Here is a 27,113-nt window from a genome sequence, read left to right on the forward strand (position 1 = left end):
CAATTATAGTCACTTGCTCATCATTCTTGTGACACCAAAAGCTGAGGTCAGTGATGTGGATTCTGGAGCCAGAGCAACACCAGGCCAGAAATACATGCTGACCCTCCTGAGATTTTGAGGCCATGCTGAAAGAACCCTATTTTCCCCTCTGATGAAGGCCCAGCCTGTGCCCCAGGCCCCAGATAATCCGATTAAATAGCCTGCCCAGACTTTCAGCTCCTAGCAGGAACAGGTCCAGCTTCAAGCAGCCCTGCCTAGCCTTCTGTGACTCAGGGCTTAGGAGTGGCCCAACTCTATCAAGGGGAAGGAAGAAATAGCAAGGCTTTAGTCTAGTCCTCTGGACTAGAAGAATAGCTGGGCATGGAGAATTAAGTATGCAGCAAATTCCATGTATCATCTTCCAGAAACAGAATGAGAAGCTAATAAAGAATAGAGAACAAAAGCCAGGGAATAGTGTAGGTCCAAACAGACCTGACTAGAGTCAAAGAAAGCATGGGAACCACAAGGCCATTGGATTTTTTTTTTTATTCTCTTTTTAAATACTGTACAGTGAAAAATAAATACGCCTTCTTATCCACCAGACAAGGTTATTCTCCCCAACTCCCTGGGGGACCTTGTCACCCCCTTCATACACACCCGGGTTCTATTCCAAAACCTTCCCCATGCCTCCCACCCACAAATACCCTCACTATCCCCGTCTTCCACAGTGATGAGGCCCCAGAAATGGGGGGTACAGGATGGGAGGAGGGATAGCAGGGGAGCCCCCCTGAACTGTCAAATCTGGGTGGATCAAGGAGCACCCCCACCAACAGGCGGAGAATGGGGGTGTTCAGAGGTCGGGGCATTAGAGGATAAAGGCACATCCAGTCTGATAGGGAAGGGGAGGCTCCCCTCACCCTGGGGGTAGGGTGGACAAGAGGGAGGGGGTATGACCCTGTTACACACCCCTCCACTAGCTCCTGGAGGTTGGGGGGACCCAAGCTGCTGTGCCACCCCCCTCCCCCATAGATAAGAGCAGCTCCAGCGCAGGTCAGTTGGACCCATAAGGGCCATGGTGGTGGGCAGCAAGCGAGATGGAGAAAGGAGGGATGTGGACTGGAGGTTTTATGAAACCCCATTCACCAAACTACCCAACTCCAAGGGGGCAGAGAGCTCCCCATTCTCCGAGGGGCCCTTGGGAAGCTTGCTGACAGAGTCACCCTGAAAAGGAAGGAGGAAAACAAAGAGAAAGCAGCTCATCAGTACACCAGGTGTAGGCATTCTTTCTCACTACAGACATACTTGGAAAGCAGGGGATGTTCCCTATCTTCCTTTGCTCTAGTCACTGTGAACATTAACTTCTGTTACTGCCAGCTCTGCTCTATCCTCAGCTGAACCTGAACTCCCCCAGATACAGCCAATTCAACTACTCCTGTATTTCCTGGGTAAGTTTTCTATGTCCCTGCCTCTAAATCAAAAAAAAGATTAGGATATTGTGATTGCCTACCTTCTGTCCTGAAAGTGAATCCTCTGAGGGTTTCGTGCGTTCCAGAGGTGGCCTCTGGCGACTCTGAGACTCTGCCCGTGAGATGTAGTCTGCCACAGTCACTAGGAAAGGCAAAAGATCAAGACTTTCAGGAACACAGGTATCCATCTCCACTGAATCCAACCCTGGCTTTCCTAGAGCATGGCACCCCACTCTTAGCTCCAGAAAGGCTCTAATCCCCTAGTGTCAGCTGACCTGGTTGGCGGTCTCCACTGATGGACCCATCAGTTCGATTACCACGATTGCGGCGGCGGCGGCTGCGATTACGTCGCTGGGGTCTCGATTCATCTTCTGTGGAATAAAGAAAAGTCAACTCATCCTGCCTGTCTTCATTCTTTCTCACACCACCTCTAGGAATCCAGGCTTGCCCCTCACCCAGGCCATTCTCTGTCATGTTAGGACCATCAGATTCTAGGCCTCCATCCATGACTGTCCTGTCTTCATCAGTACGGCGGCGGCGGGAACGGCGGCGGCGGGCGCTTGCTGGAGGGGGTTCACCAGGCTCTGAATCAACTGGAGGCTCTGGTTCAGATGTGTCCAATAGGCTATAAGGATTACTGTCTGGATCCTTAAGCACTGGGAGTAAGGAAAGGGACTGGAGTCAGGAGACCACTATTTTCTCCTTTGGGCCTATATATGTGATCCCCAACTCTGGGATACCTGAGCTAATAGACGATGAGTTGTATCTTGAGGTAGGCCGAGGAACAGGCGGAGGGCCCCTTCCCCGGCCCCCAATCGGCCGCCTCCTGCTCTCTTCTCCACGGCTTGGGGGATCTCGGTCACTGGGTGCTGCTCTATGAGGCTCTTCTCTCTTTTCTGACTCCGTCTCAGAAGCCGTGGATGGGTCTGAGCTGGGACCTGAAGGGCACAGAAGGGTTGAATTAGAGCCACTGGCCCTTGCCCTAGGAGCTCCACCTCTCCCTCCAATCTAGAGTTCTTCCTATCACTCACAAGCACCCATGCCACTCCTTCCCCAGTCTCCACCCAGACATCCACCTCCTCCACCGCCCCCACAGCCGTCTCACCATAGGCAGGACCACCAGTCCTGCGGCCCCGGCCCCGGCCCCCATAGCTGCCCCCATATGTTCGGGTTGTGTGCAGGGAAGAGGAGGAGCTTTCATCTGTGGTATAGCCAGCTTTGTCACTGCCACCACCACCCCGTCCACTCCCAGGAGGACGAAAGCCCAGCCCGATCTGCCGAAGTTGTTCATCAATTTGCAGTCTCTCCAAGCGCAGCTGTTCAACCTCCTGGTTGGAAAGCAGACAGACAACACGGAGAATTAAAATGGACGATAGTCCACTTCCTTCTTACTTTTGTACCCATATGGGACTACAAGACAAACGAGTAAAAAGAATAGGACACAGTCCCAGAGCCAAAATATCAAAAGACACACTAGGTAGGACAGCCCCAATGGTCTTCCCCCTTGTTAGCCCAGTTTGTCTGACATGACTCAAACACGGGTACCTGCAGGTAGGAGAGGTGGTACTCTAACAGTGCCTGGGCGTTGCTGATGTTCTCTCGGGTGCCAACAAATATGAAGGGAACCATTCCCTAGAGAACAGACCAGAAGAAAGATCAGATGTCAGTTAGCTGTGATGGCCCACACACAATCTTAGCACTCACGAGACAGGCAGGAGGAGCAGGAATTCAAAGCCATCCTCAGCTACACAGTGAAGTTAATCAGTTCAAGCACAACCTAAGCCACATGAGATTCTGTCTTAAGGCCCACCCCACTGAATGCCAGGCATGGTGGCACAGGACTTTAGTCCCAACACTGGGGAGGAAAAGGCAGGCATATCTCTGTGAACTGTATTTAAGGCTTGCCTGGTTCTGGTTCACAAATTAAGTTCCAGGCCAGCTAGGGCTATATAGTGAGCCCCTATTCAAAAAAAAAAAAAAAGAAAATCAGAAAGGAAAAGATTACATGTTAAGCCCACCCCTCAAACAGACAATAGGATCACAGTCTACTTGGACAAACGAAAGGTTCTGTGTTCCACCTTCTAGAGGTCCCCCGCCCTCAGTACCTTCTACTTATGGAAACAATTTCTAAGGCCTCTTGTGACCCATACCTCCTCCCTGGGGTTCTTCTTGTCATTATCACCTTCGACACGAACCCTCACAACACCAGACTTATCCACAATCTCCTGGATCACTTTCCCATTCTTTCCAATCACTTTGCCTAAATGGATAAAGGAGGAATTAGGCTTTTAATTTTCGTTGTCATTGTTAAGAAAATAAAGTCTCCTATAACCCCCCTCTATATATTGCATTTATATTCATTTTCCTGCTTTTAGAAATCTAATAACCTTTCCATGGGATAAAAATGTTACAATTTGTTGGACAGTGGTGTCACATGCCTTTAATCCCAGTACTTGGGAGGCAGAGACAGGCGGATCACTGAGTTGGAGGCCAGCCTGGTCTACAGAGTGAATTCAGGACAGCCAGAGCTAACAGTGAAACCCTGTCTCAGAAGGGAAAAAGAGAAAGCCACAATCTACAATCCCTACAAATTTATAATTCCCCTTTTCTCGTTCGTCGGACTATTCCATCCTTACGAAACTTCTGAACTCCACAAAGTACCATGCCCAAAACTGTTTAAGCCCTGCCATCCCAGCCTAACTATTCCTTTTATACACACACCCAAACTCACCAACCAGGTTCCTGGGCACTTGTACAGAGTCCTCAGAAAATTCCAGGTAGCTTCGAGCTTGTCGGCATGCCTCAGGCGTCTATAGAAAGAGTAAACTAAAACAGAATCTGGATCTCTCTGCCATTCGTTGACTTGGCAGGGAGGGAGGTCACCATAGCTCAAATTAGCTTTCCACCTTACCCTCTACACCCTCAGGCCCCAAGGAACAAAAGCCCAGTCTTTGGCTGACCTCCCCATAGATTCGGAAAGTGCAGGTCTCTTCACCCAACTCAATGGCAGTCACTCCCGGCACTTTTCGAGCCTGCTGGATGTTGGCACCATGTGTTCCAATTGCCAGGCCCATTAAGTCCTCTCTCACTGTAAACTCCTCTTGGAATGCTGCTGCCAACTGCTTACTTGTCTGAAAGGAAAAGGCACTGTGAATCTCCGAACATATGTCCTAGGTGGCTAGTCCTTTGTAATTTTAATAGGGTAAGAAGTATAAAGAAAACCAGAACCACCTGTGGTCTGCTAGCCCCTGAGCTCCCCACAGAAATCTCAGGCACCTGTAACACCAGGGCTTATGGGCAATGATTAACTAATGAGGGCAATCTGAGCTAGAAGCCATCAAAGTTCTAGATCTGGCTCTAATACTAACTGGTTGAATAGTCCTTAAGACACACTCTCTGTGAGTATCATCTGACAAGTCCTCACAGCTGGCCTACTCACTCTCAAGTTAGAATACAATTCCTCTTTTGAGCTTTTCCCAATAAACCAATGTTTATTTTGCTGGAGAGATGGCTCAGCTGTTAAGAACACTGGCTGCTCTTCCAGAGGACCTGAGTTAAATTCCAGCAACCACATGGTGGCTCACAACCATCTATAATGAGATTTGATGCCCTCTTCTGGTCTGCAGGCATACATGCAGACAGAACACTGTACACATAATAAATATATCTTAAAAAAAAAAAAAAAAAAAGAAAGAAGAGAGAGAGACACTTTGGTATCACTGGACTTTAATCCCAGCACTCGGGAGGCAGAGGCAGGTGATGTCCGAGTTCGAGGCCAGCCTGATCTACAGAGTGAGTTCCAGAACAGGCTCCAAAGCAATAGAAAAACCCTGTCTCAAAAAACCAGAAAGAAAACAAACACAGAGAGAGAGAGGGAGAGAGAGAGAGAGAGAGACAGACAGACAGACAGACCAGCAGCTGAGCAGTGGTGGCACACACCTTTAATCCTAGCACTTGGGAGGCAGAGACAGGCAAAACTCTGAATTCAAGACAAGTCTGATCTATAGAGTGAATTTCAGGACAGCCAGGGTTACAGAGAGAAACCCTGTCGTGAACACCCCTACTCAAAAGGACTAACAAGAGGGTTAGACAAGGCTGACATCCAAATAATTTCTTAAAATTCATAGCACCCACATGGCAGATCACAATTGTCTGTAAACTCGAGCTTCAGGGGATCCAACACCTTCACATAGACACAGACCAGTTCACATAGACATAGACCAGTGCACATAAAAGAAAAATAAAGCAAATAAATGAGGGGGGAAAAAAAGAAGCAAGTCACTGGACAAGAGTATGATCAAAATATTGTAGGAAATAACTGAATAAATTGCTGGGCATTGGGAGGCAGAGGTAGGCAGATCTGTGAGTTCAAGGCCAGCCTGATCTGCACAGCAAATTCCAGGACACCCAGGGCTACACAGACCCTGTCTCAAACACCAAAATGAATAAGCTACTACCTATGAGTGCTTGCTACTCACACATTTTTTACTGTTTAGTCTTTTATTTTTACATCTATCAGTGTTTTGCTGCCATGTCTCTATACCATGTACATGTTTGTTGCTCCAGGAAGCCAGAAGAGGCATCAGTTCCTTGGAACTAGAGTTAATGATGATTATAAGCTGCCACATAGGTGTTGGGAATCAAACACAGGTGCTCTGCAAGAGCAACCACCAATGCTCTTAACTCTTTGCCACTATGCCCAGACATCCAGTTCTTGTTCAGATGGGCCTTAGACTAATGAATTCAAGCAGCTTTCCTTCTCTCCTGAGCATCTGGGTCGAAGTGTTACACCCATAGTCTCTCATACTCTAGGCAAATGCTGTACCACTCAGCTGTAGCCCTAACAGTTTTTTTTTGTTGTTGTTGTTGTTGTTTTTGTTTTGTTTTTTTGGAGACAGGGTTTCTCTGTATCTAAACTCAACTCAATTTGTAGACTAGACTGTCCTTGCACTCACTGAGATCTGCCTGCCTCTGCCTCCCAAGGACTGGGATTAAAGGCTTGTGCCAGTACTGCCAGGCCCCAACAGTTATTTTAAAACATTGCCTATTGTAGGTCAGTAGTCAAGAACTTGCCTAAAGTGCAGAAGGCTCTAGATTTAGTCTCTAGCCAAGAGAGTAAAAGAAAAACAAAACAAAACAAACAAACAAACAAAAACAAAGGGGTTTGGAGTGAGAACAAGAAAGCAAGTATTAGTTGGGTACAGTGGCACGCCTTTAACCCTAGCACTAGGAAGGCAGAGACAGGTGGTTCTCTGAGTTTGAGACAAGTCTAGTCTACATAGCAAGTTTCAGGCCAGCCAAGATTATACTGTGAAATTATGTCTCTAAATAATTAAAAAGGAAAGCTTTCTTTTTTTGTTTTTTCAAGACAGGGTCTATCTATATAGCCCTGGCTGTTCCTGAACTCTATGTAGAGATTCACTGGACTCTTCCTCCAGTTAGCTGTTGGGATTAAAAGTGTGTACCATCACACCTGGGCATGGCAAGCAATTCTGAAAACAAGTGGTACATATATCCTGCCTCCATCTCCCAAATGCTGCATTTACTATCACCAAGTTTACATGGTGCTGAGCAAGCATTCTGCACCTATGTCTAACTTCTATTACTCCAGCTTGTTACCATAGAAAGAGAAAGCCAAATTCTAGGAGAAAACAATATTCTACGCTTTGTTAGAATCTGCTTATGGGGCTAGAGAGTTAGGATAAGTCTTGCAGAGGATCTAGGTTTTATCTCCAGCATCCATTTGGCGGGTCACAACCACTTTTAACTTCAGTCCCAGGGGAACTAATTAATGCTCTCTTCTGACCTCCATAGACACCATACATGCAATTCAAAACACTCATACAGAGTAACAAAACAGAGTAAAATATATATGTATTTTTTTTGTTTTGTTTCGAAGATAATGTTTCTGTGTAGCCCTCACTGTCCTGGAAACTGCTTTATAAAGCTGCCTGCCTCTGCATCCTAAAAGGCAGAAATAAATGAATTAAAATATATTAAAACTATATTAAAGACATATTCATTTATGCACTTTATGTATATAGGTGTTTTGTCTGCATGTACATTCACTCACCAGAATAGGGTATCTGATCCCATGGGCCTACAGTTATAAATGGTTTTAAGCTACCATGTGGGTGCTGGGATTTGAAGTTAGAACCTCTGGAAGAGCAGCCAATGCTCTTAACTGCTAGAGGGAGCCATCCTTTCAACCTTGGCAAAATAAATCTTAAAAAAAGAAAGAAAAAACCCTATTCATTTGGAACTGGCAAAGACATGTATATCAAGTGGAAAGAACCGTGACTTTTCACCTCCTAGCTCCTAGCAACAACTCTGGAGAAGGCTGCCTTAACTCACAATTTGCACCACTTCAAAGAAAAGCCTCCCAAAAGGATCAGATCACCTGATGAATGGAATCAGTGATCCAATTCAACCAAAGCACACACATAACCTATATTCATTTAGAATGGTTTAACAGCCAGGAAATTATAGTGCACACCTTTAATCCCAGTACTAGGAGGCAGAAGCAGGCGGATCTCTGTGAGTTCAAGGTCAGACTGGTCTACAGAGCAAGTTCCAAGGCAGCCAGGGCTGTTACAGAGAGAAACCATGTATCAAAAAAAAAAAAAAAAAAAAAAAAAAAAAAAAAAAAAGGGGGGGGCATGGTTAAATCATTCTGATAAGGAAACATAATTACAGATTGTCAGAACTCAAACACTTGAAGAGGAGTTGATCAAGAGGCTCATTAGGACACCTGCTTAGCAAGCAACAGATTGTGTCCTATCCTCAGCCCAGAAGGAAAAAACTTGTGGGCTGGGGATATAGTTCAACATTTGAGAAGCAGAGACAGGTTGAGGCCAGCATGGCCTGCACAGAGTTTCAGGTAAGCCAAGGAGTCCAGAGAGACCCTGTTTGAAAACATTTGGCAGGCTGGCCCATGACTTTAATCCTAGCACTTGGGAGACAGGCAGATGGATCTCCGTGAGTTTGGGCAGCCTGTTTTATATAGCAAGTTCCAGGACAGCCAAAGCTATATATATATATCATAGAAACCCTGCCTCAAAAATTAGATAAACAATTAGTACATTTTGGCCAGAGACATAATGGCATATCTTTTTAATCCCAGCACTCAGAAGGCATAGACAGGTGGATTTTTGTGAGTTCATGGCTTCCTGGCATACAGAGTGAGTTCCAGGACAACCAAGCGTACACAGAAACCTAGTCTCAAAAAAAAAAACAAAACCCAAGACAGAACACTGTCATCCTGAAAGTATGAGAAGATAGAACAGCCAGAAACACAAGATGAGAAAAAAGGACAATAATTATTCAGCATGAGAAAAAGCTGCCAAAACTTGCCTCAAGGTGCTTGGTAGCTTCTTCATTGCGGGACATAAGCAGCAATTTAGTGCGAAGGCTTCGAAAATGCATATCACCAAGCAAAGATGCCCTCTTCACAGGGGCTTCTGTGGTTGACTGCGAAGAAATGAATACAAAGTTTTAAAAGCAAAATACACCCCAGGGAGCATCAGAGACTGGACACCAGAGCACCAGAGTCCTTGAAAGAAGGCTGGTGTCAAGAATGAAGTTCAGCTAGGCCATGGTAATTCAAGCCTTTGATCCCAGCACTCCAGAGGCAGAAGCAGGAAGCCAGCCTGGTTTACAGAGTAAGTTCCAGGACAGCCAGAGCTACACAGAGAGAAACCCTACCTTGAAAAATGAAGTTTAAAATAAGACGAAGTAACACATGCCTATCACCTCAAACCAGGGAAAGTAAAAGAGGAAGATGTCAAACTCAAGTGCAGCTTCAGCTACGCTTCAGCTACACAGTGAATCATCAGGCCAGCTGGGGGTATATAGTAAGACCTTGTCTCAAAGGAACAAAAAAGAAATGAGGTAGGCTCCAGGGAAATTACTGTCAGTTACATAGGGGCTGGATAGAAATACTGACAGAAGTCATTTGACAATAAGAGCAAGTACAAGGTGAGTTATACAGAGGTTTTTCTGTTCTTTCCCCCCTTTTAAATATTTATAGCCAGGGTAGTGATGGATGCAGCAGGTAAGAAGAGGGTAAATTCTGTAAGTTTGAGACCAGACTGGTTCACAGTATGAGTTCTAAGACAAAAAAACGAAAAATAAAACAGAAGGCAGGTAGATCTCTGAGTTTGAGACCAGCCTGGTATACAATAGCTAATCCCAGGACAGGCTCCAAAACTCCTGAGAAATCCTATCTCAAAATACAAAACAAAACAAAAAAAAAGATTTCTTTGTATGTGTCTCTGCGAATGTTATGTGCACATAGGTGCAAAGACCAGAAGAGGGTGTCAGGTGCCCTAGAACTGGAGTTGTAGGTGTTTGTGAGACAAGAATAAAGGGTGAAACAGGAATTCCCAAGGCTGGCTCACCAGCGAGCTAGCTCTGGATTCAAAGAAAATACTCTGCCTTGTAAAGTGTATGGTAACTGAAAAAGAACTGATACCAACACTTCAGCCCATCACACCCAGATGTGCACTTAAATACACAGAGATCTTAATATAGCCTAGAGCTAGAGTCCTTGTCTAAAGCACATAGGTATATGAAGAACATGGTTTAATCTCACATTGGAAACTAAGAACATACATGAGGAAAACTAGGGAAAGGCAAGCCTCCCTGGGTCCAGAACCGTCAGGAGTAACAAAGTCACAAGTAAGTGTGAGCACAGTCCACTTCTGCAAAAGTTTATAAAGGAAAAGGGGAAACCTGTTGAAAAGGCCTGTTAAATTCAAGAATGAAAACTCACCAGAATAAAGAGCTCACTGTTTGTGAAGTTGAGAAAGATGCAATTGGCTCCCAGCGCTTTCTTGAACTCTTTATGGACATTCTCATTGGAGCAGCTGCAGAGAATAGTACTCAGTTAAGAGGTTGGGAACAAAAAGTAGGGAGGAGAAAATAAAGATGAAACCAATGTTTTTGGGTTTTTTTTTTTTTAAAGATTTATTTATTTATTTGTTTGTTATGTTTGCAATGTTCTGCCTACATGCCAGAAGAGGGCACCAGATCTCATTACAGATGGTTGTGAGCCACTATGTGGTTGCTGGGAATTGAACTCAGGACCTTTGGAAAGGCAGCCAGTGCTCTTAACCTCTGAGCCATCTCTCCAGCCCTTGTCTTGTTTTTTGAGACAGGATTTGTCTGTGTAACAGCTCTGGCTATCCTGAAACTTGATGTGTAGACCAGGTTAGGATAGAACCATTGTTGAAGAATAAGGATTAAGAAAACTTTTTAAAAATAACCAGAGCAGGCATAGTGGATCTCTGTGACTTCAAGGCCATTTTGTTTACACATAAGAGTTTCAGTCCAGCCAGAGCTTGTGTAGTGAGGCCCTGTCACAAAGTAAACAAAACAAGACAGACAGAAAGAGGGACAAAGATGAAAAATAAAAGGGCTGCAGGTATATCATGCAAAAAGATCCTCACAGAGCCAGGGGATGAATAGAACAAACTAAAGAATGGGAGACCTGGGAGAAATAAGGACAGAGGCTAGCACTGTAGGGAACCCCCAATTCCCAGCCTCCAACACTCACGCCTCTCTGAGATCTTCAGGTACAGCCATGGTAACCTTGAAGAAGCTGCCTTTGGTTGCCAGGGGATTGGGATTGACAGGCCGAAGTCGTTCCAGGGTGACAATTTCATTGTAGGTAGCATCACAGGCAGCATACTCAATGACATAAAACTGGCAGAAAGGAAAAAATGTATGACCTGACCATCCATTTGCTACCTTTCCTTGAACAAAAACAGTTTCAGGACTTCCCCAAAGGGCTTTAGTCACTCACATCTCCCTTCATCATGCGAACCCGGGCCAGCCACCAACCACAAGGTTCCTGTTCATTGGCTCTCGAATAAACCTGATAAAGTTAGAAATAAAGAGACACAGCACTGAGGACTACTCAAAAACTGAAGAAATCAAGTTGGCTGTGTTGAGGCACACACCTTTAATGTCAGCACTCAGGAGGGAGTGGCAAGTAGATCTCTGAGTTCAGGGCCAGCCTGGTCTACAGAGTGAGTTCCAGAACAGCCAAGGCTGATACGGAAAGGAAAGGAAAGGAAAGGAAAGGAAAGGAAAGGAAAGGAAAGGAAAGGAAAGGAAAGGAAAAACAAAACAAAAAATTGGAGAAAGCATTCAGATACTTAAAAAGCATTCCTAAACCCACAAAAATAAAACCAGAAACTGAAAGTATGAGATCACTGAATTTTAATTATTTCATTTTCTTTGCAGTGGCCAAGAGCTCATGGCTGTCCTGACCACCACTTGTGAGCTATAGCACAAGCCTGGCTATAATCACTCAAGCACGCACACATACACTATACCCAATGCACTGGGTTCAACTCCAAATCTCAATCACACTCAGTCACATACATATACTATAGGAATTAGACTTTTAAGTGGAGTGGCCCCTTTAAACTGGTACACCCTCAGATCCTACCCATGACACAGACACTGCTGCATTTTACTTCACATAGTTAGACGTGGTGGTTCAGATGAGGAAGAAACGTTAAAAACCCAAAATAGAGCTGGGCAGCAGTAATGCACACCTTTGATTCCAGCACTGGGGAGACCGAGGCAGGTGGATCTTTCTTTGTGAATTTGGGACCAGCCTGGTATACAGAGCAAATTCTCAGACAGCCAGAGAAACCCTGACTTGACAAAACAAAACAAAAACAGAATCCTGAGGGGGGGGGGGGAAGGCAAACTGACACTGGGAAGCTGGACTTCCCAGGCCTTACCTCGACCTCATCACCTTCTGTGATTTCCTTATTATAGTCAGCTGGAGGTGGTAGCCGGACATCCCCAAAAGGAATCTGTCTCTCACTTTGCCAGCTAAAAGACAGTGACATGAAAGCTATTCAGATTGATGTAATTGTCCATCTCTTTACAAGGGGGTTACTCCCTCCCCAAAATCACTTTTATCCTTCCTGGTAGAGTCACAACAGGCTCTTTTCCCATAGTAGTCTTTTATCCCTTGCTACCAACTATCAATAAGATGCCTACAACTTGCACCAAGCTATTTGCCCCTTTCTTTCCTAGAATTCTCATCCAAACTCTCAGCTCCCTGTTACCCATTGCTGGCCTCAGCAGTCTACGTCTTTTTACTCTCCCTTTACGACCTATTATGTCTGTCTATTCCAAAGGTCTTACTTGTTTTCAAAGAAGATGGTGACAGAGTCTTCATGGACGTCCTTCACAAAGCCCTAGAAAAAAATTTAGGAAACATGAAAATACATTTAATCACTATCTTAGCCATCAGGAAGAGAAATCAGAAACCTTTAAAATTAAGAGTTTTACCAGGGGATGTAAAAAGTCTAAACATAGCCAGGAAGATGTATTGGAAAAGAATATAAACAGTAAGAGAAAGGAAACCATACTGACAAAATCTACAAGTAACAGGATAAGAAAAAAGTAGAAACTGCATCAGAACAGCCTGGAAACTGGTGGTTTACTTCCCGGTATGTAAAGCAGCTTGCCAGAGTTCAATTAAAATACAAGTGCCAGGCTGTAGTAGTGCAAGCCTTTGACGCCAACACTTGGGAGGCAGAGGCAGGCTGATCTCTATGAGTTTGAGGCCAACCTGGTCTACAAGAGGGAGTTCAGGCCAGGCTCCAAAGCCAGAGAAACCCTGTCTTGAAAACCAAAACAACAACAACAAAAAAACACAAGCAACTTTCAGAAAGCCTAAGAATATCCCACAAGACAATATATGGCTAGACTAGAACACCTATAGGCCATCAGGGCCTGCCAAGAGGGAGAAGGGTTTAATTCCCTAGAGACTTGGGGAATTTAGTACCCGGATGCCCAAGTCCTTGGAGAACGACTGAACACTGGAAAAGTTCAAAATAATAAGCAGTTTACAGGAGAAAAAACTAGTATTTTAAAAAAATGTCATAGTTCTGAAGGACATTGGTAGTGCACACCTTTAACCGCAGCACGAGGGAGGCAGAGGTAGGCGGATTTCTTTGAGGTCAGCCTGGTCTACAGAGCTAGTTCCAGGACAGAGAAACCCTGTCTTGAAAAACCAAAAATAAAAAATAAAATTGTTGTGGCTATTTCTTTTCCTAAGGCCAAAACTGTATATTCCACCTACAGTTTCAGTTCTTCTCTCCCTATTTTTCACACAAAGATTTCTAGTTTTGATAAAGTACAATTACTCTTTATGGTAACAGATTTTATTTTTGAGATAGAAGCCCAGACTGGCCTCAAACTTACATGTAGCAGAGCCTTTTACCTTCTGATCTCTATCTCCCAAGCGCTATGATTACAGGTGTGCATCACCATACCCAATTTATTTGGTGCTGAGAGTGTTTTGTGCATGCAGTTATTAACTGCACTACACCCCCAGCCCGAAAATTGCTTTCAGTTATTATACATTACTTTGTACTTCCTGGTTTTTTATAAAAGTGAAGAGAGTTTGGAGAGAGTGCTTTTCAACAAATGGTACTGGAAAAAACTGGATAGCCAGACACAAAAGTGAATTTGGTCCCTCATATCATATACAAGATTTAACTCAAAAATTTTTAATGGGGGCTGAAAAACTAGCTCAGCAGTTAAGACAACTTGCTACTCTTGCAGAGGACCTAGGCTCATATCCTAGCACCTACATGAGTGACTCACAACCACCTCTAACTCCAATTCCACAGGTCCTGACCCTGGCCTGGCCTGTGCAGGTAGTAGGTACACATGTGGTACACACAAACATTCATATACATCAACTTTTTAAAAATAATTTTTATTACGTGTGTAGGCATGTGTGGGTTTGCTTGTGGGTATGTGAATGTTGAGTTAAGGTGCTCAAGGAGGCCAAAAGTGTTGTATACCCTGGAGCTGAAGTTATATAGTTGTGAGGCCCCTGATGTAGGTGCTGGAATTGAACTCGAGTCCTCTGGAAGAGCAAGTGCTTTTAACTGCTGTCTCTCCAGTCCTAAAAAAATAAAAAAATAAATTTAATGTATCATAAGCCAGGCATGGTAGAGCACAGATGTAACCTAGCCATCCTTGGCAGAGGTATCTGTAGACTCTCACACTAGTAGTACACAGATATATATGCTGATAATACACAGGATGTGTGGTGTTGCACAGCTTCTTTGATCCCAGGATTTGAGAAGTAGAGGCAGGTAGATCTTTGTGTTCAAAGTCTACATAACAAGTTCCAGGCCACCCAGGTACATAGACACTGTCTCACAAAAAAAAAAAAAAAGAAAAGTAAAGAAAAAATTAGCTGCTGATGGGCAGTGTTGGCACACATCTTTGATCCCAGTACTCAAGAGGCAGAGGCAGGCAGATTTGTGAGTTTGAGGCCAGTCTGGTCTTCTTCAAAGTGAGTTGTAGGACAGCCAGGGATACATGGAGAGACCCTGTCTCAAATCTCAAAAAAGAAAGAAAGAAAGAAAGAAAGAAAGAAAGAAAGAAAGAAAGAAAGAAATTTGGGGCTTTGCCTGGAGTATATACTATAGTGGTGGTGTGTGTTTAACATGTATAAGACCCTGAATTCAACAAAAAAAAAAAAAAACCCAGTAAGAAAGACATGTGTATCAAAAGGCTAACATTATTCAAGGACCAACCCTGAGCATAGTGAATGGGATAGAGGCAGAGCTTAAGAGAAAATATACCAATAGTGCTCTAGAAAACACAAAGCTCTCACCACACAGAACTAGTCAACCACCACTTACTGTGCTGCCTTATTTATAATGGAAACCTGGATTTTGCACCAAATATAACCTACTTTAGCTGTTTTGTAGGAACAGTCTTACTATCCAAACCTGGATAGCCTAGAAACTGTTATGTATACCAGGCTGTTATGTGGCCTTGATTGAACTCACAGGGATCTACCTGCCTCTATCTCTCAAGTACTGGGATTACAGGCATATTCTAACATGTCCAGGTTTGTGTGCTAGTGTAAGTATGTGAAGGCCAGAAATCCCTATGTCCCTCCATAGTAATTTATGAAATAGAATCCTTCACTGAACTTGGACTGACCAACAAAGCCCCTAGGTTCCTCCTGTCTCTGCCTGTCAATGCTAAGATCAAAGAGTATTGCTGCTACACCAAGCTACTTGTGTTGATTCTTAGGATCCAAACTTAAATCCTAATGCTAACATAACAAGCACCTAGCCATCTTCCCAACCCTACATACCTTTTAATTTCAGCACTTGGGGGGCAGAGGCAGGATATCTCTGAGTTCCAGGACAGCCAGAGCTACACAGAGAGACTCTGTCTCCCCCCCCAAAAAAAAAAAAAAAAAAAAAATCAACTAGATTTACTTGTTTAATTTTATGTGTATGAGTGTTAGGTCTGCAAGCATGTATGTGCACCATTTGTGTCCCTGATTCCAGAGATCAGAAGAGGGTGTCAGATCCCCTGGGAACTAGTTGAGAGTAACTATATGAGTGCTTGGAATTGAACCCCATAGTCCTGAAAGAACAACATGTACTCTAAACCCATCTCTTCAGCCCCCTGCTACTTTATTTTTCCTTTTTTGAGCCAGTCTTTCTTAGAGCCCAAATATGGACTAGTTACTACATCCTGACTTTGTTCTTAGCATACTTATTCCTTAGGATACTTTTTTAAAATACATTCCTCAGAAATGTTTGTCTTCTCTTCATTCAGAATCAATGCCCATTGCTACTAGTCTACAGAGTAACGCTTCCAAAGCACTGGGTCCTGCTTCCCTTTGGATTATTTAGCTTGTTTAAGACAGGATCTCACCTAGAATTCAATATGTAGGTGAGGTTGCCCATGAACTCCTAAACCTCCAGTGGCACCCCAAGTGCTAGAATTACAGAGATACATCACCAAGCCCAAACCTTATCAAACTCCCCCCCACTTTGGTTTTTGGGGACAGGGTTTCTCTGTGCAGCTTTGGAACCTGTCCTTGAACTTGCTCTATAGACCAAGATGGCCTCCAAATTCATAGAGAGCCACCTGCCTCTGCCTCCAGAGTGCTGGGACTAAAGGCGTGTACCACCACCCAGCTTTATCAAACTCTTTATTCAAATGTCCAACTCTAAGACTTTTCCTCGTAGTGTGAATGTATATTTATTAAGGAAAAGACACATACTTCTAATCCCATGACTAGGGAGGCCAAGGCAGGTGGATCTGAGTTCAAGGCACCCTGATTTACATAGTCAGTGGTTCCAGGCCAATCACAGACAGCTATATAGCTTGACTTTATTAAAAAAATAAAATAAATAGCAAAGAACTCCTGAGAGGAGAGGCTCAAATTCTTAGATTTTATCAAGATACTTATCATTTATCAAAAACATTATAAGGAAAAAAGTAGAAGAATCAATCACTTGCCTATCTCTTAAACAGAGATTCTCATTCCTAGATACATTTGATACAGTCATTCACAAAGGCTATGTCTAAGGCTCTAATTCACTATGTTGAACTGGTCTATAAACTGGGTAGCAATAATATTACCATTTTTTTTACAACAAATAATGACTTCCAAGGTGAAATGCTATGCTCAGAATAGAATCACCCTCCTTCTACAGTTTAACCCAATGCCTCTTACCCTTTTACCTGCAGCATCTTTCCCCTTCAACTATTTTCCAGAATAAACTCTTTCCAACATATTCCAGTTGTACCTCTGCCTCTTAGTTCTTCTACCCATTCACTTCAGACACAATGCTTTCTTTGAAAGACAACAGTGATGGAAAAGGAATTCCTAAGTTCTGTTTGATCTATGCCACTGGATAAACAGGCAAGTGCATAAAATAAAACCTGTTAGAAGGGGGGCCTAGGCCCTGCCCCAAATGATGTGACAGACTTTGATGATCCCCAATGGAAACCCTCACCCTTTATATGGAGCAGAAGAGGGATGGGAGGAGGGTCAGTGGGGGCCATGGGAGGATGGGAGAGAGAGGGAACTGGGATTGATATTTTTGTTTGGAGCCTATCCTGGAACTAGCTCTTGTAGATCAGGCTGGCCTTGAATTCAGAGAGATCTGCCTGCCTCTGCCTCCCGAGTGCTGGTATTAAAGGCATGCACCACTAACACCCAGCTCTAATTTAAATTTTTAAAAAATCTATTAGAAAAAAAAATTTTTGTTTGTTTTTTTAGACAGGGTTTCTCTGTGTAGCTTTGGAGCCTGTCCTGGAACTAGCTCTGTAGACCATGCTGGCCTCCAACTCACAGAGCTCCTCCTGCCTCTACCTCCCGAGTGCTGGGATCAAAGGCATGTGCCACCACCAACACACGGCTAGAAAAACTTCTAAATCTAGCCATCTCCTGTTAACTTTCTGGGCTTAGCACTGTTAGATGAAAGCAGAAAGCTCTTAAGTTTCTAGACACTTCAGTTTCCTTAAATAAAAAGATATGAAATGTCTCTACCTTCACCACTCAGAAGAAAAGGAATTCTAGGATAAAAGAGCCAAAGGGGGAAAAAAAAAGTTTTAAAGTTGATAATGTCCCATTAATTAAAGAATGCTGGTCAGCGCTAGAGGCAGAAGCAGATAGGTCTCTTGGAGTTCCAGGCCAGCTAGGTGTACAGCGCAATCTTCCACAATAGCCAGAGCTACACAGAGAAACCCCATCTTGAAAAACAAAACAGCAATTGAACCTGGGTTCAATTCCCAGCACCCACATGGCAGCTCACAACTGTCTGTAACTCCAGTTCCAGAGGATCTGACACCCTCACACAGGCATGCAAGCTGGCAAACACCAATGCACATAAAAATAAATACATTATTGGGGGTAAAAAAGAACAAAAGTATTTTTAAAAAAAAAGCACACATTATGAAGTTGGGGTTGGTGGTGTGTATACTTGGGAATTGGGAGGCAGGAAGATCAGGAATTCAAGGTTTTCCTCAGCTAAAAGCCAGACTGAATCACCTGAAACTCCCCTTAAAAACAAAAAAAGAGCTTGATAGGATAGTTATAAAATAACTCAGATTTTAGATCTGGTATCTGACCTGGAAAAATCAAAATAAAACACAATTTTGACAGAGATGAAGAAAATTTCCCCAAATTTACAGATATAAAAGACAGGTTAAGCTGGGTGTTGGTAGCACACACCTTTGGTCTCATGATCAGGAGGCAGAGGCAGGAGGATCTTGTGAGTTTGAGGCCAGCCTGGTCTACAGAGCTAGTATTCCAGAACAGGCTCCAAAGCTACAGAGAAACCCTGTCTCAAACAAACAAAAAGACAGGGTAACACTCCTTACTCACACCAAAGTTTGCTGAGTCATGAGTATTAATCAGCAAGGTTAGATAGATAAGCAATCTCATTACATTGTTTAGGAAAGTGTCAGGAGTTGGAAGTGCCTGCCTTTAATCCCAGCACTCCTGAGGCAGAGGCAGGGGGACCTTTCTGAGTTCAAGGCCAGTCTGGTCTATAGGGTGGGTTCCAGGACAGCCTGTGCTACACAGAAAAAACCTGTTTCCAAAAACAAAACAAAAGCCCATACATGAGTTTAAGAAAGATTAGTCCAATTGTAAGAAATTATTTTAACTTAGTCATGGGGCAGAAATTACTAAAGAGGCTAGAACCCAAGATTTAAATTGCTAGGTTTAAATAAATATTAATAGACACTGTTGATTAACTAACTCAGTAGTAGAGAATCTGGCCCCATCCCTCAAATCTGTCACTGTTATGACCCACAGGTAAAAGGGAAAAAAATCCAGAGACTATCTGTTGATTCTGGATACTCTTACATATAACAGGAAATCTACCCCTTCCCAACCACTTCATACAATTAATTTGAACTCAGCACTAATCTTTCTCAGATGTGCATGGCTCCCATGCTTTCTATAACAAAAGCAAGTATCTTATTTTCCAAATTAGGCATGATTGTGGATGCTTTTAATCCTAGTACTCAACAAAAGCAGACCTATCCCAATGAGTGTAGGCCAGCCTAGTCTACATTGACATTGAGTTCCAAGACAGTCAGGGCTACACAGAGAAAATCCTGTCTCAAAAAACAAAAACAACAAAAAAAGCATAAATGTGTCCTATCCAGAACCTGAAAAGAATTAGAGACTTTTGCCACACACAAACACAAAAACAGAAATGTTACAAAGACATTCAGAAGAAAAAGTACCAAGATTTAGGAAAGTGATAGTGTGATGGACATCAGTGAAGATTACACAGGAATAAAGAAACATCAAGATAAGGGCTGGAGAGATGGCTCAATGGTTACGAGCACTGGCTGCTCTTCCAGAGGACCCCAATTCAATTCCCAGCACCCACATGACAGATCACAACTGTCTGTAAATTCCAGTACCAGGGGATTTGACACCCTCACACAGACATACATGCAGGCAATACACCTTTGTACATAAATAGACTTACTTGAAAGAATACGCTAAGACTAATTGATATGTACACCCATATGCACTGGGTAACAGGTAAAGAACTTAATCAGAAAAGGCAGGCAAAAATGGCATGGCATTTACAGTGAGTAAAATCCAACTTATCAGCTGAAGTGGGGGCAGAAACCATCTACAAGGGCAAGCACAAGTCCTTTTTCAGCTACAAAGATACACTTTCATAGCAGTCATAGAAAGTAGTTTCCAAGGGCATGAGAAAGCAGAAAGGTCTCTTGGGGTAGGGATATGCACCTGAGGAAAACTAAAATGAAAGCGGCTCCTCTAACTTATGCTATGAAAATTCCTCTTCAGCATAAAGAGTAAGGGAGGAATCAAACGTTTCTGGGACAATTCCACACAAAGTCAAGAGCTGGGTGGTGCTGGAGGCAGAGGCTATGAACTTGAGGCCAGCCTGGTCGACAGAGCTCAGGACAGCAAGGTTAGACAGAGAAACCCTGACTTGGGCTAAAAAATAAGTAAAACTCAAAAGAGGTTCAGAATTCTACCTATCAGATGATAAAAAATAGATGTGGGCAAGAGGAAATCTGTCTTAATCTAAAATTGAAGGGGAGGGGGACGCCAGAATAGACTCAGAACAGATACAGAAGGTGATATGGATGTATAGATAGAAAGAAGGAAACAAAAGGCCTGGTCTGGTATAGTGGCTCAAGGCTGTAATATAATCACAGAATTTGAAAGGCTGAGGTAGTAGGAATTCGAGTTTAGCTTGGGCTACAAAGTGTTCCAACCCCACCCCCAAAACACTTCAAAGGAATCAAGTCTTGGGCAAAGAAACGCTGAAATTAGCAATTCTGAAAGATACTTTCTCTTTCCAGAAAAAAACTGTCAACAAGTAGAAATCTGTTAGAATAAGAACAGAATGAATCTTGCTGAGGCACCCTTTTAAGGAAGCTTAAACTTAAGAAAATAGAATGACCTAAATGTAGATGAAGTCTAAGAGATAAACAAACCCATCCCTGGGTAGCTGGTTTCAGGGATAAAGGTGTGGTGGGGTGACAGACTTGTCAAACAAAACCACTTTTATGGCTGATGGAACCTGAGGCCAAAGATGCTAAATAACACACGTGGGTTTTGGCCATTTCTTCTTAGTAGGAAACAAGAATATAGGATGAAAGTTGGGTAAATGGTTTAGAGCCAGTAGGCAGAAGTCTCCCTGAAGACCGAAGATCTAATATGGGACAGTGGGCCTTCCCAAGGGGTTCATGTAGGAAAAGACTCTCCCATGTGCTCGGGCCGTGGAGAGGATGCGATTAGAAGCTGAAGTGGCTCCTCCACTAAGAAACAAGAAAAGTCAATTACAGGCTGGGTAAAGGGGTTTCTCCGGAGGGGTCAGGAGCGCCCCTCCACGCACGGTAATGACCTGATGTTCACGCTTTCAGCTGAGGATAAAAGCAGGTGTAACAGCGGGCTCAAAAAGAAAAGCACGAGGGTTAACTCCCACGGTCTCGCCGGGAGGCTTTCGAGTGGGAGCGTGGATCGAAGGTTCTACGGGTCAGAACTGAGCTCCAGAAACTCGAGCCCGCTCCGCTCTCCCCTGCCTGGGCTGGGGGAGGGGGCTAAGGAGGGTGTCCCGGGTCGACGCAGCGTCTCACCTTGTAGAAGGCCCCGTTGGAGCCCCGCACCTCGACGGGCAGTCCCGGCTCCACGTCCCCCCCAGAGGCCAGGCCGCCCATGGCGCCGCCGCCACCTCCGACTGCCCCGGTAGTGGCTGAAGCAGAGCTCTGAGTGCGGGCCGGGCCGGGCCCCCGGCGTCTCCCAGGAGGAGGAGCCGGAGGGGGAGCCGCGGGGGGCGGGAGCCGGGCCGGCCCCACGGCGGCCCTGCTACAGCCGACGAGCAGGGGGCCGGGGCCGGGCCGCTCCCCGTCCGCCGCCGCCTTGGTCTCCGCCACTGTGAGAGAAACGGCCGCCGCCGCCGTCGCCTTCGTCACCTCAGCTTCCGCCCGCCGGCGCCCCCGCTGCCGCCCTGCTGCCTCAGTCCCGGGACCCGCTGCTGCCGCTGCCGCTGCCGCTCCACGGCCTCCACCTCCCCCTGCCGCCGCCGCCGCCTACTGCGCAGGCGCACAGGGCACCCGCCCGCCGCGCGCCTGCCGGAGGGCCAAGGCGCAGGCGTCTAGGCTAGCGACCCAGCTCCGGCTCGCCAGCGCGTCAGGGCTTCCACATTCTCTTCTACCCTCGCACGCCCCCTCCTGGCCGCTTCTCTGCGCCTGCGCAGAACGAGGTGAACGCTCTATCTCCACCACCCCAGCCTTCCACTGTCCCTGTGCCTTCCTTTCCCCGCCCCACAACACTGGAAGCAAACCAATCACGGGAAGGGAGGGGCCGCGCTCGCTCCACCGGATTGGACTTCCGTCTCCACAAAGTGAGCCCCGCACAACCAGAGCAATTTAGGGATGGGCATGCGCCAGAATGACTGCTTGGTCACTTTCACCACCTTTGTCTTTCTTGGTGCGCACACTCCAAAGTGTGTGTGTGGGGGGGGGGGTGAGGGAGCTGAAAAGCAAAAAGTGCCCGGTGCGCACGCGCTGGGTTTTGGTGTCCATGCGCATGTGTTGACTCTCTGAATCTATAGGAGATTCAAGAGTCACGGTTCTTAGCTTGAGTGGATTTTAGTAAGTTTTGTGAGACAGGGTCTCTTGTATTTTAGGCTGACCACGAACTCACTGAGCAGTTGGGGAGTGACCTTGAATTCCCGATAACCTCCCAAGGGCAAAAATTACAGGAATGTATGTCATTACCATGCTTGCCCTAAATTGATTCTAGTAAGTTCAAGGCCATATTGAAAAGAAAAAGCAACATGCCAGGCGGTGATGGCGCACGCCTTTAACCCCAGTACTCGGGAGGCAGAGGCAGGCCGATAAAGCTTTGTGAGTTCAAGGCCATTCTGCTCTATAGAGCGAGTTCCAGGACAAGCTCCAAAGCTACAGAGAAACCCTGTCTCGAAAGAGAAAGAAAGAAAGAAAGAAAAAAACTGAACTGGGGTTCAGTTCCTGGAAATAACCCCACCTCCCAAAGGGAACCTTTTGACCATCACATGTGTGAGATTACTCAAGTTCACTCACACATATAACAGTAATTTTCTTGTTTGTTTGTATTTTTTCAAGACAGGGCTTCTCCCTGTAGCCTTGCCTGTCCTGGAACTCCCTCTAGACTGGCCTCGAACTCACAGAGATCCGCCTGCCTCTGCCTCCGCCGCCATCACCATCAGGCTAAAAAATTTTTTTTAATTAATTCAAAAACCCCTATTTTTAGCTGGGTGGTGGCACAAGCCTTTAATCCCAGCACTCCGGAGGCAGACAGTCGGATCTTTGCTAGTTCAAGACCAGCCTGGTCTACAGAGTGAGTTCCACAAGTTCCAAAGCTACACAGAGAAACCCTGTCTCGAAAAACAAAAACAAAAAAAGTGGCCTACGAATGGGCTGGAGAGATGGCTCAAAGGTTAGGAGCACTGGCTACTCTTCTGGATGGACCTGAGTTCAATTCCCAGCACCCACATGCATGGTGGCTCACAACTGCCTGTAGTGAGATCTAGTGCCCTCTTCTGGCTTGCAGGCATACATGCTGACACAACACTGTGTACATAATAAATAAATCTTAAAAAAAAAAAAAAAAAAGTGTCCTATTAAGCCGGTGGTGGTGGTAGCGGTGGCACTGCCTTTAATCCCATCACCAAAAAGGATGAGTGTGGTCTACAGAGTGAGTTCCAGACAGCATAGAGCTATGCAGAGAAACCCTGTTTTGAAAAAATAAAAATATCCTATTAAGCATGGTAGATCTTTTCGGTAATTCTAAAATTTATAAGGCAAAGAAATTTTCCAAGTTCCAGTTCCCAGCCATCTCCAAACATACTAAGACTATAAACTAATTAAATAAATAGAAACGGGGGCTGGAGAGATGGCTCAGCGGTTAAGAGCACTGACTGGTCTTCCGGGGGACCCAGGTTCAATTCCCAGCACCCACATGGCAGCTCACAGCTGTCTTATGGCTCCAGTTCCAGAAGATATGACACCTTTACACCAATGAACATAAAACGAAATTAAAAAAAGAAAAAAGTTCTTTATAAAAAGTAAGCAAATAAATAGAAACAATAGCTCTATCGGAGGGCAAATCATCTGTATTTTCTGTATTTATTATTAATGTGTGTATATGTGCATGATGTACATGTGTGGGAGGACAACTTTGTGGCCAGCCTGGGCAACTTCATGAGACCCTAACTCAAAACTAAAAGAGGTCTATGTATTCAGTTCAGTAGTAACACACTACCTTGGCAGATGTCAGACCCTAGGCACAATCCCTAGCACTGAAAAAAAGGACAAATATTACACATTTTCTCTCACATACAGAATCTATATCTAAATATATATGTTTACACATAGTTAAAGGGGAAGCATGAGTTCTAAGAGGAGAAGGAAGGAATAATGATGACACAGGATTGAATTCTTTTTTCTCGTAGACTCTAGATTCAACAGCATTTATATGTTTATGGACATATACATAACATGGGAACAAATGAAGGATTCTTTAAGGATCACCAGATTAGGGGAGAAATGGGAGAAGGTGGTGGGCAAGTGTATTATGAGCCAGTTACAATAACACATGTATTTGATTATGCTAATTAAAACAAAAAGAAAACTCCAAAAACAGGTTTGAGAACTTCTAGAAAGCTGAATATAGGAAGGTTCCTGAATAGTGGCCCACCTGAACAGGTCAAGGATGCCCCAACCCAATAAGTCCTATTCCTCACTCCAAACATTTCTTCATCAGTATCCTTTGTAGTAACATCTTTAATAAACTGTAACTGTATTTGCCAATTCTGTGGGCCATACTAGCAACTTCTGGATCCAAGGAAGGGTTGTGGGAACCTGATTGATAACTGGTTAACCAGAAATATAGCTAAACAACCTGAGAACTTTACTTTGGCACCTGAAGTGAGAAACAGGTAAACTGTGGGGACTAAGCCCACAACCTATGGGATCGGTACCCTAGGCAGATGATGTAAAAACAATGGACTTAAAGAACTTCCCATTAGTATTAGCTATACTTAGTCTTTATGTGTTCCCACAGGCGTGTGTTCAGGTATTCATGTACTTTCAGTATGGAGTGGGTATAGAGGCCAGTCGATGCTAAAGGTCTTCCTCAACCAGTTTCCACTTGATTTTGGGTGAGGGTAGTTTATTTCATGTATTTGTTGGGAGCAGGCATACCATTGGGCAACTATCAGGGTCCAGGAGATATAACTAAAGTTCTCAGACTGAGTCTCATCAGCATCTCCATCTGTTTTCTTGTTGTTTCTTTGGGGCTTTTGGGGGTTTCTGTTTGTTTGTTTTTTGAGATAGACCTTCTCTGTGTGGCCCTGGTTGTCCTGGAACTTGCTCTGTAGACAAGGCTGACCTTGTACTCATAGAGATAAGCAAGGGCTGGGATTAAGCTTGTACCACCCCTCCCCATCGGGCCTGTTGTTTTTTATGTTTATCTCAGGCTGGCTTGAAACTTATAGAGCCTCCTGTCTCAGGACCTAGGCTACAGGTATGCATCTTTTGAAGCAGGGCTTCACATAGCCCAACACTATGGAGACAAGGTAGCCTTGAATTTCTGAGGCTTTTGCTTTCATCTCCCCAGTGCTGTGGTTTACAGGTGTGCCACCAAGTCTGCCTTGCTTGGAAGGTTTTGTTTTGTCTTAAACTACTATGTGTATCACATACGTGGTGCCCTTCAGAAATCAGGAGAGACTATGGGTCACCTGGAAGAGGAATTATGGTTGTTTGTGACCCATCATTTAGGTGCTGGGAACCAAACTTGGTCTCCTGCAAGGACAAGTGCTCTTAACTTCTGAACCTCTCTCTAGCCCCTTGGCTTTTGTTTATTAAGACATGTTTTCTTCTGTAGCTCAGGATCACACACAGCTTGCTGTGGAGGTCAGGCTTGAGGTTGGTTGTGGGATTTCTGTTGCTTAGATTATTATTTTTTATTATGTATACAGTGTTCTATTTGCATGTATGCCTGCATGCCAGAAGAGGGCAACAGATCTCATTGCAGATGGTTGTGAACCGCCATGTGGTTGCTGGGAATTGAATTCAGGACCTCTGGAGGAAACAGTCAGTGGTCATAACCTCTGAGCCATGTCTCCCACTTAAATTATTTTTAATTTATACATTAACTTTATGCAATTTTGCCTGGGCCTATGTATGTGCACCATGTGTGTGCCTGGTGCCCAGGTAGATGAAAAATAAATGTTTGATCTCCAAGAACTGAAGCTATATATGGTTGTAAACCACCATGTGGGTCCTGGGAACCAAAACCTGATCCTCCAAAAAATATAAATTGTTTTTAGCTGTTGACCCATTTCCTAGGCATTATTTTTGTTTTATTTGGGGACTGAAAATCAAACCTATGTCTTCCCAAAAGCTAGGCGGGTAGGTGTTTTTCTACCTAGCCCAACTAGGTTTTTTTTTCCCTTGGAAAGCCAGGGCCTTGTACATTTTAAGCATGCACTCCAGCATTGAGATACAGCTACAGCCCATTTAAACATCCTTTTGTTTGTTTGTTTTCTGAGACAGGGTTTCTCTTTTGTAGCCTTAGCCATCTTAGAAGTTGCTCTATAGACCAGGCTAGCCTCCAACTCAGGGATCTAAATTTGGACTTTTTTTATATCATCAGCTCCTGAATAATGACAGGCACTTTTTATTAATTATGAAAGTTTGACCTTAGCTTAGGCTTGTTCCCAACTAGCTCTTTTTGTTTGTTTTTTTTTTTTTTTTTTTTTTTTTTTCCGAGACAGGGTTTCTCTGTGCAACAGCCCTAGCTGTCCTGGAACTCGCTCTGTAGACCATGCTGGCCTCAAATTCAGGGATGTCTGATTCTGCCTCCAGAGTGCTGGGATCAAAGGCTTATGCCGCCGCCACCACCTGGTCCCAACTAGCTCTTAAAACTTAAATCAAGTCATTTATATTAATCTATATTTTGCTATGCTGCTCTTTACCTCTCAATAATTTATGTCTGTCTTCCCCTGAGCCTAGCTGACAAATCTTTAGTGCCTTATGTTCTTCCCGGAGTTCCTATCTCTGCCTGGGAGTCCCGCCTATCCTCTCCTGCCTACCTATTGGTCATTCAGTCCTTTATTAAACCAATCAATAGGTGCCCTCTGCAGATGGGATTTTTAAAAAAGACACATCTTCACACTGTGTGATCAAATATCCCACCAGGGATCTGCCTGCCTCTGCTTCCTGAGTGCTGGGATTAAAAGCCTAAAGCCTATGCTACCATAACTTTATATTTTTAGGTTTTTTTTTTTTTTTTTTGAGACAGGGTTTCTCTGT

At 44.4% G+C, this 27,113-nt stretch overlaps 1 protein-coding gene across 1 annotated transcript; it reads right to left on the reverse strand.

Annotated features, from left to right (window-relative positions):
- Nucleotides 1–512: 512 nt before the first annotated feature.
- Nucleotides 513–21,780, reverse strand: Fxr2 (FMR1 autosomal homolog 2). The gene is made up of 17 exons (XM_051180261.1): nt 21,393–21,780; nt 12,615–12,667; nt 12,203–12,296; nt 11,251–11,322; nt 11,002–11,150; nt 10,219–10,312; nt 8,799–8,915; nt 4,406–4,576; nt 4,177–4,255; nt 3,596–3,705; nt 2,991–3,077; nt 2,551–2,773; nt 2,186–2,383; nt 1,901–2,101; nt 1,721–1,816; nt 1,487–1,587; nt 513–1,200 (listed from the first exon to the last, which is right to left on the reverse strand). Exons 1-17 carry the CDS (start codon nt 21,471–21,473, stop codon nt 1,105–1,107), a joined length of 2,022 nt encoding a protein of 673 aa, XP_051036218.1. The 5' UTR covers nt 21,474–21,780; the 3' UTR covers nt 513–1,104.
- Between the last annotated feature and the right edge of the window lie 5,333 nt (nt 21,781–27,113).

This window comes from Phodopus roborovskii, unplaced genomic scaffold (genome assembly GCF_943737965.1).
Source record: "Phodopus roborovskii unplaced genomic scaffold, PHOROB, whole genome shotgun sequence".
In the NCBI taxonomy this organism is placed as follows: Eukaryota; Metazoa; Chordata; class Mammalia; order Rodentia; family Cricetidae; genus Phodopus; species Phodopus roborovskii.

Coding starts and splice junctions, on each gene's coding strand:
- Fxr2 (XM_051180261.1), bottom strand. CDS start 21,473: ATGGGCGGCCTGGCCTCTGGGGGGGACGTGGAGCCGGGACTGCCCGTC. Junction 3,078..3,595: donor AGAAGAACCCCAGGGAGGAG/GTATGGGTCACA, acceptor TCTGTTCTCTAG/GGAATGGTTCCCTTCATATT. Junction 1,201..1,486: donor ATTCACTTTCAGGACAGAAG/GTAGGCAATCAC, acceptor CTTCCTTTTCAG/GGTGACTCTGTCAGCAAGCT.